The 14,268-nt window shown below is 35.0% G+C and overlaps 1 protein-coding gene across 6 annotated transcripts in view; it reads right to left on the reverse strand.

The window, feature by feature from the left end:
* The window catches only part of glsb (glutaminase b), a 73,404-nt gene that overhangs the window by 22,425 nt on the left and 36,711 nt on the right, over positions 1–14,268 (reverse strand). For 5 of the 6 annotated variants that reach the window (XR_009828284.1, XM_062067700.1, XM_062067703.1 and 2 more), the window contains one exon: positions 13,235–13,327. Coding sequence is in view for 5 of the 6 variants with exons in the window: in XM_062067700.1 (XP_061923684.1) it covers positions 13,235–13,327 (93 nt within the window). In the remaining variant the exon portion in view is untranslated. Of the gene's footprint in view, positions 1–2,872; positions 7,176–13,234; positions 13,328–14,268 lie in introns of those variants that run through there. The other variant, XM_062067701.1, reaches the window with a different exon arrangement.

A 14,268-nucleotide genomic window follows, 5' to 3' on the forward strand; every position in this document is an offset into this window, starting at 1 on the left:
CAAGCGATCAAATGTTTAGAAGCCAAAGCTGCATACTCACAGTAGCACGTCTGCGTCTTTGTCATCCAAATCAAAGTAATCCTGGTAAGAGTCTGTGTTGTCCCAGCTCTCTACAGACGTCTGTGTATCGAAGTCAAAAGTCCTCCTGGTTAGAGTCTCTGTTATCCGAGTTCTTCCATCTTGACTGCATCTTTCGGGAATGTAAACAAAGAAGCGCCGGTTGTGTACTGTTGTGGCTGACTACGTTCGAAAAATACGTCCATTTCGCACCGACAACTTTCTTCTTTGCTTGTTCAGCTTCCTTCTCCATAATGCAATGAACATGATTGAAACAGATTCACGAACACAGATGTCCAGAATACTGTGGAATTATGAAATGAAAACAGAGCTTTTTCGTATTGGCTTCAATGTGGAAGGCATACCCGTGTTCCCCGGTCTACGTCACGCGCATACGTCATCCTCAGAGGCGTTTCGAACCGGAAGTTTAGCGGCAAATTTAAAATGTCACTTTATAAGTTAACCCGGCCGTATTGGCATGTGTTATAATGTTAAGATTTCATCATTGATATATAAACTATCAGACTGCGTGGTCGGTAGTAGTGGGTTTCAGTAGGCCTTTAAGTATTCAGACCCTTTGTTCAATACTATATTGATGCACCTTTGGCAGAAATTACAGCCTCTAGTCTTTTTGAATACAATGCCACAAGCTTGGCACACCTATCTTAGGGCAGTTTCGCCTATTCCTCTTTGCAGCACCTCCCGAGCTCCATCAGATTGGAGGTGTAGCGTTGGTTTTCATCCAGGATGTCTTCGTACATTGTTGCATTCATCTTTCTCTTTATCCTGACTAGTCTCCCACTTCCTGCCACTGAAAACCATCCCCAAGGCATGATGCTGCCAACACCATGCTTCACTGTATGGATGGTATTGGCCTGGTGATGAGGCTGCCTGGTTTCCTCCAAACATGATGTCTGGCATTCACGCTAAAGAGTTCAAACTTTGTCTCATCAGAACAGATCATTTTGTTTCTGATGGTCTGAGAGTCTTTCAGGTGCATTTTGGCAAACCTTTTACTAAGAAATGGCTGCCATCTGACCACTATACCATAGAGACCCAATTAGTGGACTGCTGCAGAGATGGTTCTCCTTCTGTAAGGTTCTCCTCTCTCCACAAAGGAATGCTGTAGGTCTGACAGAGTGACCATCTGGTTCTTGGTCACCTCCCAGACTAGACTAGACACTGAATGCAGCAATATACAGAGACATCTTGGATGAAAACCAACCTGATGGAATTTGAGAGGTGCTGCAAAGAGGAATGGGCAAAATTTCCCAAAGATACTGTAAGTGTGCCAAGCTTGTGGCATCGTATTCAAAAATACTTGAGGCTGTAATTGCTGCCAAAGGTCTTACCCACCTTGTGTGTGTGTGTATATATATATATATATATATATATATAGATTTTTTTTTTCAATTCAACACGATTCTCGATTCAAAAACGATTTTTTTCCCGATTCAAAACGATTTTCTATTCATTCAATACATAGGATTTTAGCAGGATCTACACCAGTCTGCTGACATGCAAGCAGAGTAGTAGATTTTTGTAAAAAGCTTTTATAAAATTGTAAAGGACAATGTTTTATCAACGGATTGCAATAATGTAAATTTGTTTTAACTATTAAATTAACCAAAAATATGACTTAATTTATCTTTGTGAAAATATTGGACATTTTGTTGTCAAGCTTATGAGATGCGATGCAAGTGTAAGCCACTGTGACATTATTGTTCTTTTTTTTTTTTTATAAATGTCTAATGATAATGTCAATGAGAGATTTTTAATCACTGCTATGTTGAAATTGTAACTAATATTGATACTGTTGTTGATAATATTCATTTTTGTTTCACTACTTCTGGTTTGTTCTGTGTCGTGTTTGTGTCTCCTCTCAATTGCTCGTTTATTGCAGTTCTAAATGTGTTGCTGGGTTGGGTTTGGTTTTGGAATTGGATTGCATTGTTATGGTATTGCTGTGTATTGTTTAATTTAAAAAAATAATAATAAAATAAAAAATGTTTTTAAATAAATAACAAATTTTTAAAAAATCAATTTTTTAAAAATGAGAATCGATTCTGAATCGCACAACGTGAGAATCGCGATTCAAATTTGAATCGATTTTTTCCCACACCCCTAATATATACATATATATATATATATACATACATATACATACACACACACACAGTATATACATATATATTTATATATATTAATAGTTATACTTCCTGCAAAATAACACGATGTGCCAGCACATATAAAATACATGCGTCATGGCCAATCATGCAAATTAGACAATGGCATCATCAAACAATTACAACAAGCAGATTGCAGGCCTGTAGGGAAACACTGGTAGAGTTTGCAAATGGATTCATTAAGCAACAGGATAATGCATATCTATAAGTGCTTTATTTGATGTTTTATTTTACATGCAACACCACACAGTTACAATGAAAGAGTTTATGTATATATACACATCTATACATATCACAAATACACCCATGTGGACAAAGAAAAGAAATACAAAGACAAAAAACTTTGACGGTACCAACTTGGAAATGTAAGGTTCATTCATGAACAAATACATTGATCCTTTTAAGTAATACTTCAAAAATTATTACAAATTACAGGTATACTATATATATATATATATATATATATATATATATACATATATGTGTGTATATGTATATAAATATACATGTGTGTATGTATACTGTACATACATACATACATGTATGTATGTATGTATGTATGTATGTATGTATGTATGTATGTATGTATGTATGTATGTATGTATATACATATATATATACATACACACATATATACACATACACACACACACACATATATACATACATACATACATACATACATACACATATAAATAAATAAATACATGTACTTATTCAAAACTTTACATTTCCAAAGTCTTGGTAAATGTTTATGCCTAATCAGTGTCACGCAGGATACAATTAATGTCCAAGACAGAAATCAACATAAAATGTGAAAGAAATCAAAAGAACATACAACAAAGTATCCTAATTAAATGCATACATAAATGAGGAGCATGCAAAAGTTAAATATGACAGCTAAGCAAACATGAAAACTGATGATGAAACTATTCAAAAGCCTCTTATGCAAGAATTGTATTGTTTCATATTACAAGGTATAGCCTCAAGTACACAGCATTAGACTGGTTTGGTTTTTTGGGAAACAGAGAAATCAAGTTTGAAATGATCAGTCAAGATTGTTTGCTTTGTATCAGTGCTGGATGAATCTAATCTAATAGTTGGCATACAAGAACAGAACTTTAGAGTAAATGCCGGACAAATCGGGAAGCATTCCCACCATCACCATGACAAATTATTTCCCCAGTTTGTATGTTTAGTTAAGGTCCTAAGATAGCACATTATCCTATATAATAACTAGGAGCACTCCGATTTTACTTCTCCGATATGGTCCTGATTTTGGAGCCTTGAGTATTGACCGACATCAATATTGATACGATAGGATATCAACAAGAATCATACATTTTATTATTTAGACTTGTGGAATGTTAGAAAAGGTGTGATCAACAGAAATTACTCAAACAAAGAACATTGGTAGGTATGAAAAATACCAACATATTTATTATTAAATATCTGCAATGGACTTATGTTATCCATGTTGAAGTGGAGTGGTGATTGTTTTTTGGCAACACCTAATGGCCACAATATTTCATTAAGCTCATGTTGCAGTAAATTGAATGATGCTGAGACTTTTTTTTACTGGATACTTTCTAATATGCTTCTGCCTTGGAGACTGTAATAATAGGCAGTTATTATTATTTGATACTTATTTTTTTCTAACAAATGTGCTGTTTTAGACTGCAATATTGTTCAATTAAGAACACATATTACATATGTCTTGCTTGTGTGCTTAGCTGTTGTGTCAGCTCCTAGTAGCCTATAGCCTACCATGTTTACCTCTGGTAAACACCTTGACTAAAATACAGGAAAAGAGCAAACTTGTGTGCTTATTGGAGAACATTTGGATGTTAACTTGCTGTCCAGCTTTGCACAAGTAAAAGCACTGCCAGACTGCTTGTATCGAAGATCTTACATGCAAGATTATATAACCCAACACTTGTTTTTTGCTGACATTGGACCAATAATCAATATCAGATCGGGACACCCCTGGTAATAGCCTGAGTGTTGTTTCCTCCAATGTTTAGAATAAAATAATTGTCTTATCCGTATGCTGCTTTTTTGATTTACGAATTAAGTAACCAAGAAAGACAATAAAAAGGCCAATTAAATTCCTGTTAGCAGAGGCTGTTGAATACTTTGCACAATATAATACTGCACAAAAAATTTAAGAAAACAAAAGGGTCTATGACCACCAACAAAAACCCATAAAACAAACAGATCTCACATTGAACTTCAGTAAAAACCGTGCAAACACTCCCATTTCAGCAGTATGACATTCCAAGCAGACTAGTCTTTTCAAGTCACATTGTTTAAATTCTCTTTTTAATCCAATCAGCAATGTGTATAAATGCACACTGCTTAAAGCTCGACACACCTGAGGAATACAACTAGATTGAGGCACTACTGAATATATAAATGCTCTATAAGTGTATAAAATGTGTTTACAAGCTAACAATCAAATGTGATTTAACCGCAAGCCAGTTTTGAATCAGTAAGCAACCAAAAGTGCTAGTTATTTAGTCCCTCCATTATCTTGTTAGTTTTTGCGATTGTTGCCGCCTAAAATTCCTGATTTTGCAACATTTTTAAAAATATTGCCAAAACTTGTGTGGTTTATTTTTTTAAGCTTGAGATTTTATGAATTTGTTGTCAATGTGTTCATTTTAACATAACAGGATTTCAACATAATGAACAACACTTGTTTTTTTTGCGCACAAATGTGTACAAATACTAATGTTTCACTTGTTTGATTAACACAGAGCAACAAAACCTAACTTACTACATAGCAGTATATGAACATTATCTAAACCTATTGTCAAATTACTGTATTATGAAAACAAACACCACAAAAGGCTCCCTTAATGTCCGCTGTCTGCTCTGTTGCCAACAAGTGGCAGACATTCTTCATGTATGTTTTACAGTTGAAACTATTAAGTGCCATTATAGCGGTGATTCTCGTTTCGTAAATGAAAGAAAATGAGCGATAATCATTACACATCAACATCTCTGTCAATGTCTTGATAAATGTTTATATACTACATTAACCAGAAAGCTAGGCGCTGAACTGTAAGCGGTTTTGAACTTCGAATGAGTACTATTTGTTAGAACAATAAAGAGTTAAAATGGTTAAATGTTGATGTTTCTAGTTTGCCAACACAAACAAAAAACAAATATGATTTGATTAGACCGTTGATGAGCGTGTAACAGCACTGCTCTGGGACAAATTTAATTGGCCAAAATTACTGGCCAATGTGTGAAGAAGTTCAGGGGATTGGACAAAGTTGCAAGGCCGCGCAATATTCGCAGGGAGTAGTGGATTTCCGTGAATTGCGAATTACTGGAAGTTCTGATCTCCTAAATATATATGATATGGTAGTTTGTTATCAAAAGCAAAGCATCTTCAGGAAAAATTTACCAGAGTAAAACTGTCCTTAACTGGGAATATTTGAGCAGTAATACATGCTAAGGTCACTTATTTAGAACTACATGTCCATACTGAACTGCCACTCAGTCATGTGGAGTTTATAAAAAAACATAACTGCGGAGTGATCAAAGGGTGGGTTGGAATCCAGTAGTAGTTTTATTAGAATCTTTACAGCAGCTTTATTTTTGTCAAAATGCTTAAGACAAACAATGCTGAAGCATGTGCCTTTGCCAATGTCGGACACTTTCCCAGTTACACACTTGTTCCTATTAAGTACAAAAAGCCAGAGGTAGTCACTCCCAACAGGTCAATAAATATGATATCAATTGTGATTGATAAGCTTTTGTTTGAACACTAAAATTTATCATAAAAAGGTGGTCTTCGGTAAAATTACTCCGGCTTACGGTCTTTAATTCGTTTGAAACGGATTACAAAAACTGAGGTATCTTTATATGTCAGTTGCCCATACTGGTCCTCTCTATAAAAACGTAATGAATTTAACAGAAAGGTCAATAAAAGATGCTAATGACAATCTTTGTCATTTTATAGTCCATCAATCCAGTTTATGTCTGTAATTATACCAACAGTCAAGCATTAGCAGAGATAAACTCGGCTTTAACCAAAGAACTGGATCAGAACTCTCGGTAAAAAGCACATAAAGTGAAGAAACGTTGCTAGTGTGTGTGAGGTATGTAAAGGTATGCACTTCAACTTTAGGTAACGCTTTCCCTTCAAGTTCCAGCATATACAGTCGAATAAAAACAATAGCTACATTGTTGTGATTGAATTACAGAAATATTCTGAAAAGCAGACTATGACGTTTAATCTCATGGACAAATGAATACTTATTGACCTGACAATATCACAGATTAAAAAAATAACACTGAGTGGGTATTTTACTGTGTTGATACAACCAGTCTAAGGTGATACAATAGGCAACAGCTTGTAGGTCTAAAGCTTGGTTGTACCAAAGCTGTACACACACACACACACACACACACATACACACACACACACTTTTTGGTTTCAGACCACAGTCTTTATATAAAGGAGAACAGTTTTTTCCACTGAGTGGTAATAAGACGCTAATAGCAATCATAATGAAATAGGTATTTGTACAAGATCAATGTGAATATCAGATTTGACACACTAAGGCAACTAGCGGGAGTTGGAATTTCATTTAGAATTCTGCAGAAAATCTCATTTCATATCCCATCATGGAAAAACATAAAACAATAACAGTCAGCCCAAACAGTAACCACTTCACAAACAATAAATATTCCTCTAAATAATTTACATAAATATTTGAGGGTGTGGCAGGGGTGGGAGGAACGATCATGTCAAGTTGACCTTTTATAGTTTCACTTGCTGACATTGTCCATCCTATAGACTACAGTAGTAGAGGTGTCCTGGTGTGACTCAGTGGGAGAGACTTTTTTCCAAAGGGGGGCTTTCAGTGCTAGCTCTTGTTGTAGACTGTCATAGTCCATCGGTCCGAAGAATTGCTGCTGTTTCAATTGACATGAATAACAAATTAGTCTCTTCGCTTCCCAATGTGAATATGTCATGCAGTTGATGCACATTCTATACATAAAATAACTGACTCATTCAGTTGTATTATACGTATATAAGGGTAATAAGTATTGTGCACCTTAGTATGACTATAACACTTTGCTATATGTATGTATCTTAAAGTACCTAATTTGAGCAAAAGTTGAGCGATGTTACTCTGTTTTATTTTTCTCTGTGACTTACTGTGGCTTTATATTTCATCCTAAAAGTGGAGCAGCCTCAGCCATTGTTAAGACGAGAATGAAGAACATCAACAGGTTAACAAGTTACGAGAAGCAAAAACTTTAATGCATGTTGACGCATGTGTTGCCACTTAAGGCAAAGTCAATGCCACTTGTTATTAACGTTAAGGCGAAGTCTTGACTATAAGCAATTGTTTTATTATATAAAGGCCCATGATAATTTTGATGATTGTGCGGAACAGGTTATTGATAAACTTTTTATGAACTTTTTTTAAAGGAAGTGCACTATAGAGCAATGAACTGTGGAGGCCCTGTTGATTCAGTTTCAACTAGTTTGTGGATTGAATAACAACAACATGGTGACAGAGAAGGACCACATCTACACATACCTCCACTATGGCCCAACTCCTCAGCTATCTCACTGGTTTGGAAATGTGACATTAGAACATTCAGAGATTCTTCTATCCTAGAGTTTCACACTACCCACCGATGGAAACTAACATGAGTTTACCCGAGCTAGATTAGGTTAGCAGCAGGCAGTAAATAAAATAATAAATCAGCAGGTCAAACTTGTGGCATTGCTTTAACTTTTATATTTTCTGCACTGGTAGTCTCTAAACTGTGTTCATACTGACTGACATGATCATCTTTGTACTTTACCTGAAGATGTTTAGTCGGGCCTCAGTCTAAAATGTCCTTCCATCCACTATTGTTTCGCTGTTTCATTGATTCTTTGTTACACAGCTTTTCATTGTTAAATGTTTAAAGATTTTCCTTAAAATGTAATTGTGGCTAGCTAATAGCAAACTAGCATGCAACAGCAGTTTGTGGTTTACATTAACATTACTGCCCTAAAACAGTAATTCATTTCTATAAAAGAAGCAAAAAATAAATTGATTATTAGGAGGAGATTATATATATATATAATATCTATATACACACACATATATACATACATACACATACATTAGACACACACACACACACACAATATATATATATATATATATATATATATATATATATATATATATATATATATATATATATATATATATATATATATATATATATATATATATATATATATATATATATATATATATATATATGTCTTAATTAGATTATCAAGAAAAATAAAAAAATAAAAAATAGTGCTTGTTACCGTGGTAGAGCGTAATATGAATGTGTGGGAAAAAAATCACAAGACTATTTCATCTCTACAGGCCTGTTTCATGAGGGTTTCCTCAATCATCAGGAGATTTTATATATATATATATATATATATATATATATACACACAGGTATATATATGTTGGTACGTTGTGTTACTCATAAATAAAAACAGAATACAATGATTTGCAAATCCTTTTCAACATATATAAAATTTGATAGACTACAAAGACAAGATCTGTAGACTATTTTTTTTTTTTGGAAATAATCATTAACCTAGCATTTAATGGCAGCAACACATTGCAAAAAAGTTGGCAGGGGCATTTTTACCACTGTGTTACATGGCCTTTCCTTTTAACAACACTCAGTAAACGTTTGGGAACTGAGGAGACTAATTTTTGAAACTTTTCAGGGGGAATTCTTTCCCAATCTTGCTTGATGTACAGCTTAAGTTGTTCAACAGTCCGGGGTCTCTGTTCTCATATTTTAGGCTTCATTATGCGCCACACATTTTCAATGGGAGACAGGCCCGGACTACAGGCAGGCCAGTCCAGTACCCGCACTCCTTTACTATGAAGCCACGCTGTTGTAACTCATCTTGCTGAAATAAGCAGGGGCGTCCATGATAAAGTTGCTTGGATGGCAACATATGTTGCTCCAAAACCTGTATGTACCTTTCAGCAATAATGGTGCCTTCACAGATGTGTAAGTTACCCATGTTTTGGGCACTAATACACCCCCGTATCATCACAGATGCTGGGTTTTGTACTTTGCGCCTATAACAATCCGGATGATTCTTTTCCGCTTTGTTCCAGAGGACACGACGTCCACAGTTTCCAAAAACAATTTGAAATGTGGACTCGTCAGACCACAGAACACTTTTCCACTTTGCATCAGTCCATCTTAGATGGGCTCGGGCCCAGCAAAGCCGGCGGCGTTTCTGGGTGTTGTTGATAAATGGCTTTCGCTTTGCATAGTAGAGTTTTAACTTGCACTTACAGATGTAGCGACCAACTGTAGTTACTGGCAGTGGTTTTCTAAAGTGTTCCTGAGCCCATGTGGTGATATCCTTTACACACTGATGTGTTTTTTTTAATGCAGTACCGCCTGAGGGATTTTAAGGTCCATAATATCATCCCTCACGTGCAGTGTTTTCTCCAGATTCTCTGAACCTTTTGATGATATTACGGACCGTAGATGGTGAAATCCCAAAATTCCTTGTAATAGCTTGTTGAGAAATGTTGTTCTTAAACTGTTGGACAATTTGCTCACGCATTTGTTGGTGGTGATCCTCGCCCCATCCTTGTTTGTAAATGACTGAGCATTTCATGGAAGCTGCTTTTATACCCAATCATGGCACCCACCTGTTCCCAATCAGCCTGTTCACCTGTGGGATGTTCCAAATAAGTGTTTGATGAGCAGTCCTCAACTTTCTCAGTCTTTTTTGCCACTTGTGCCAGCTTTTTTGAAACATGTCGCAGGCATCAAATTCCAAATGAGCTAATATTTGCAAAAAATAACAAAGTTTTCCAGTTCGAACGTTAAGAATTTTGTCTTTGCAGTCTATTCAATTGAATATAGGTTGAAAAGGATTTGCAAATCATTGTATTCTGTTTTTATTTACCATTTACACAACGTAAAAAAAATAAAATAAAAATAAATATATATATATATATATATATATATATATATATATATATATATATATATATATATATATATAATAAATAAATGATAAATGGGTTATACTTGTGTAGCGCTTTTCTACCTTCAAGGTACTCAAAGCGCTTTGACAGTATTTCCACATTTACCCATTCACACACTGATGGCGGGAGCTGCCATGCAAGGCGCTAACCAGCAGCCATCAGAGGCAAAGGGTGAAGTGTCTTGCCCAAGGACACAACGGACGTGACTAGGAAGGTAGAAGGTGGGAATTGAACCCCAGTAACCAGCAACACTCCGATTGCTGGCACAGCCACTCTACCAACTTCGCCACGCCATCCCATATATATATATATATATAAAAACACACACACACACACACGCACACACACATCGTATTTTTGGGACTATAAGCCAATACTTTTTTCCCAAGCTTTGAACCCTGCGGCGTATACAAAGGTGCGGTTAAGCTATGGATTTTTTTTCGCTAACGGCTAAATTGAGCAGAGGAATCAAACAACGTCCAAAAATTATCCACTTTAAGAAACTGTTCAAAGTGTTTAACAAAGTGATAGACATTTTGAACCTTATTGAAAAAGAGAAAATCTTAAAAATCTCATAAAGGATAAATTAAGACATCAATTACTTTTCTGTTTTGTTTGATCAGCCGTTTGGAAACAGTTAAGGTATGAAAATAAAAATTTGCAAAATCTTACTATGTGAATATATATCTAATTTCACAACGTGCGGTATACTGTTTATTTGCGGCTTATAGTCCAGTGCGGCTAATATATTTTCTCAAATTTAGTGGGTGCGTCTTATAAACCGGAAAATACGATATATATATATATATATATATATATATATATATATATATATATATATATATATATATATATATATATATATATATATATATATATATATATATATATATATATATATATATATATATATATATATATATATATATAATGTATATAGTAAACAGTACATGTACTGTATACAGTATCTCAAAGCTGACTACACTCATCACAATCCTGCTAATATTTTACTATGTATTTTTATGGGTACAACACTGAAGAAATGACACGTAGGACATAGCGGTTTTGACATTAATAGATGTGTGTAGAGTTGATTTGAGGAGGCAGTGCATTTACACTGTTCTATAAGCTGTACATTGACTACTTTATGTTGTATCAAATAGTCATTTCCTTGGTGTGATCTTATAATAAGATATAATAAAACATTTTTAGAAATGTAGCAGGTGTACTCAAATTGACAATTAATTGATTGTTTTCAAAGGCGTATGTGTGTCTTGAATATTATTAATGTATTCATATACATATAAAAGGGTAATTAGCATTGTGCACCTTAGTATCACTTTAAAAATAAATACCTGGTTGTTAATTTACATCGATGAAGAAAATGTACTCGAACGCCCCTTTACATACTACTTGTGACAAATCAAAATAATAACAAAGGCTGATGCACATCTGCAAGGTACTCACATTACACCTTGTAGTTGTTATCTTTTTTTTTTTAATATTTCTTTAACTTATTGTTTTACACTTGTATGACAGTTACGAATTTTAAAACATTCCCTTCTGCAGTCAACCAAGAGTGATGTCATAATGGTCGCTTTTTTAATGCAATAATTTTATTAAACCTGGTAGCATATGCCCAACACAAACCGAGCAATAGGGTTGCCAATAGGCCTGGGCAATGTATCAATTGTACCATATCAATAAATTTTAGTTTTGTTGCAGACAACTAAAAAATTAAACAAATAGATTTTTTTCTGCTCTTGTTACGGCATACTTTTTGCCCCAACAAGCTTTTGTATCTTCCACCCTCCCTCCTTAATTCCTCAGCAGAGAAACCTAGCAATACATGGCTAATGCTAACGAGAGCGAGGATTTTTTTCTGAAGAAAAGAAAAGTGTTGTCTGTAGTTTTGTATTGTGGCAACAGGCGTGGAACAAATTACTGCAGGCTGCAAAGTTTGTGTAAAAAAAGGCAGCAGCACAACAAAGTTATTCCAGCATCTAAAACAGAAGCCTCCAGTTGAGTGCGGGAAATGCAACTGTTTACGAGGCAAACAAGATTAACACCAAACAAACTCCAGCTAAAAAGCAACTTACTGTGGTGCAATCATTTACACCAGGAATGTATGATGATATCATGTATGATGAGACTGAAGCACAGTGGAAAACGATCACGAAAGCAGCCGTTCTGCATACTGCCAAGATGAGTGAATGAAAAAGCCTGCCTTTATCCACTTACTGAAACTACAGTCTCTCATGTTTTACTTGATTACTTATTTGCATACAATGTACAATACAATATTTTTTATTTACAGAAGTATTCTTATACAGATAGAAGTTTTAAGTTTGCACTACATCAATCTCATTGTTGAAAATGATGATATATTTTCATGCAAGGTGTAATGCTACATTTTTGTTAAAATAAGTAATTTATTCAACATAGAAGTATTACTTTCCAGAGGAAGCTCTAAATTTAGTTTATTGAAAATTATTTCATAAAAAGTACAATTTATGTCTGGTCTAAAAAGAACAAATGAGAATTTTTCTAAGAGTAAAATGCAGTGTATGCATTATAATTTCAAACTACTAGTTTTTGAACAAACAAAAGAAAAACTTGGTTTGAATTATCGCTGTCATTTGTACAAATTGGTTTCTTTAAAAAGTAGAAATAATTTTTTTTTGGAAAAAATCATAAATCTAATTTCTTTGTGAAAAAAATCAGATATTTTATATTTAGGCAATATCGCCCAGACCTAGTTGCCACCAATCTAGGATAGCAGATGAACAATCAAAGCTTGGTCAGCTAAGAAGTAAATGATAAAACGCACAAACCCGCATGCAGCAATTGTCAAAACCAGCTGAAGCTACTGGCAAAGATTCATATGTGGCTTTTAATCACACATTTTCAAGCAGAGCTGTTGTGTGTCCTTACCCGCTGTTCTCCGCCCTCTCTGCGAGGATCATGCTTCTTGGCGAAATGCCTCAAGTTGTCATAGTTATGGAAGTTAAAAAGTTCCACCAGGTCCTGTAATTCAAAATTAACACATTTATAAAAGGTAGATAAGCAACCAGTGCATTGTACGTTGACGCTTCTGTGTGTCTTTATATGCTAGTGGCCCCACAGAAAAAAGTGGAGACAGACAAGAGTGTTGACACATATTTCTCTCTACATAGCTCATAAAGTTATGGGTGGATTTATGCCTTCTTTTCAGGAAATATCCAAAATGGGAGATGAAACAAGTCATTACATATTTGGACCGATCCGGATCATTTCTATTATGTTACATTAGGTTAACGTTACAAGCCTCTACTATTGTGTGTGTGCGTGTATGCTATCGACCCCGCCTCCACCAACAGACACAAAGACAGCGGAATACTGACAAGAGGCTTCACCATTAATCTACCTTTTAGGAAACATCAGAAATGGGCTAAGTAACAGGTGTATGTAAACATGTTGGAGCTAATCCGGATTCAGGACAATACAATCGAAAGATAAGCTTTTCTAGTTATCAATGTCTAAGTGTTTTTTATGGTTATGACACACTGCCAACGTGTGGACACAGTAAGTCATTACTTTAAGAGCTTTCATATTATTTGACTTATTTTAAGAGCATTCATATTCTGTTTCATCAACACTTATGAATAGACAAAACTCACCAAAAGGAAGACACACATGCTGGAGTATTGAGACGTGACTCTTCCTGTTTAGCAAGTCAAGTGGATAACTATGCCTCCGCAACAATGTTGCCTTGTTTTCTGACCTGCAGGCATCTAAATGAAGCGGCCGTCCACAGAGACAAGGTTCGCTTACAGAGGCATATTTGGCGCAATCTAAAGGTTTGTAAACCAAAAAAGTTGGAAATACAAGGGTTCCTAAATCGAGGTTCTACTGTAGTATTATTTGATTATTTGCTCAGTTTAAAGGGGAAAAGGTTTTTTTTTACATTTGCCTATCATTCAAAACCT

The sequence above is a fragment of the Entelurus aequoreus genome, linkage group LG13 (genome assembly GCF_033978785.1).
Source record: "Entelurus aequoreus isolate RoL-2023_Sb linkage group LG13, RoL_Eaeq_v1.1, whole genome shotgun sequence".
NCBI classification, from domain to species: domain Eukaryota; kingdom Metazoa; phylum Chordata; class Actinopteri; order Syngnathiformes; family Syngnathidae; genus Entelurus; species Entelurus aequoreus.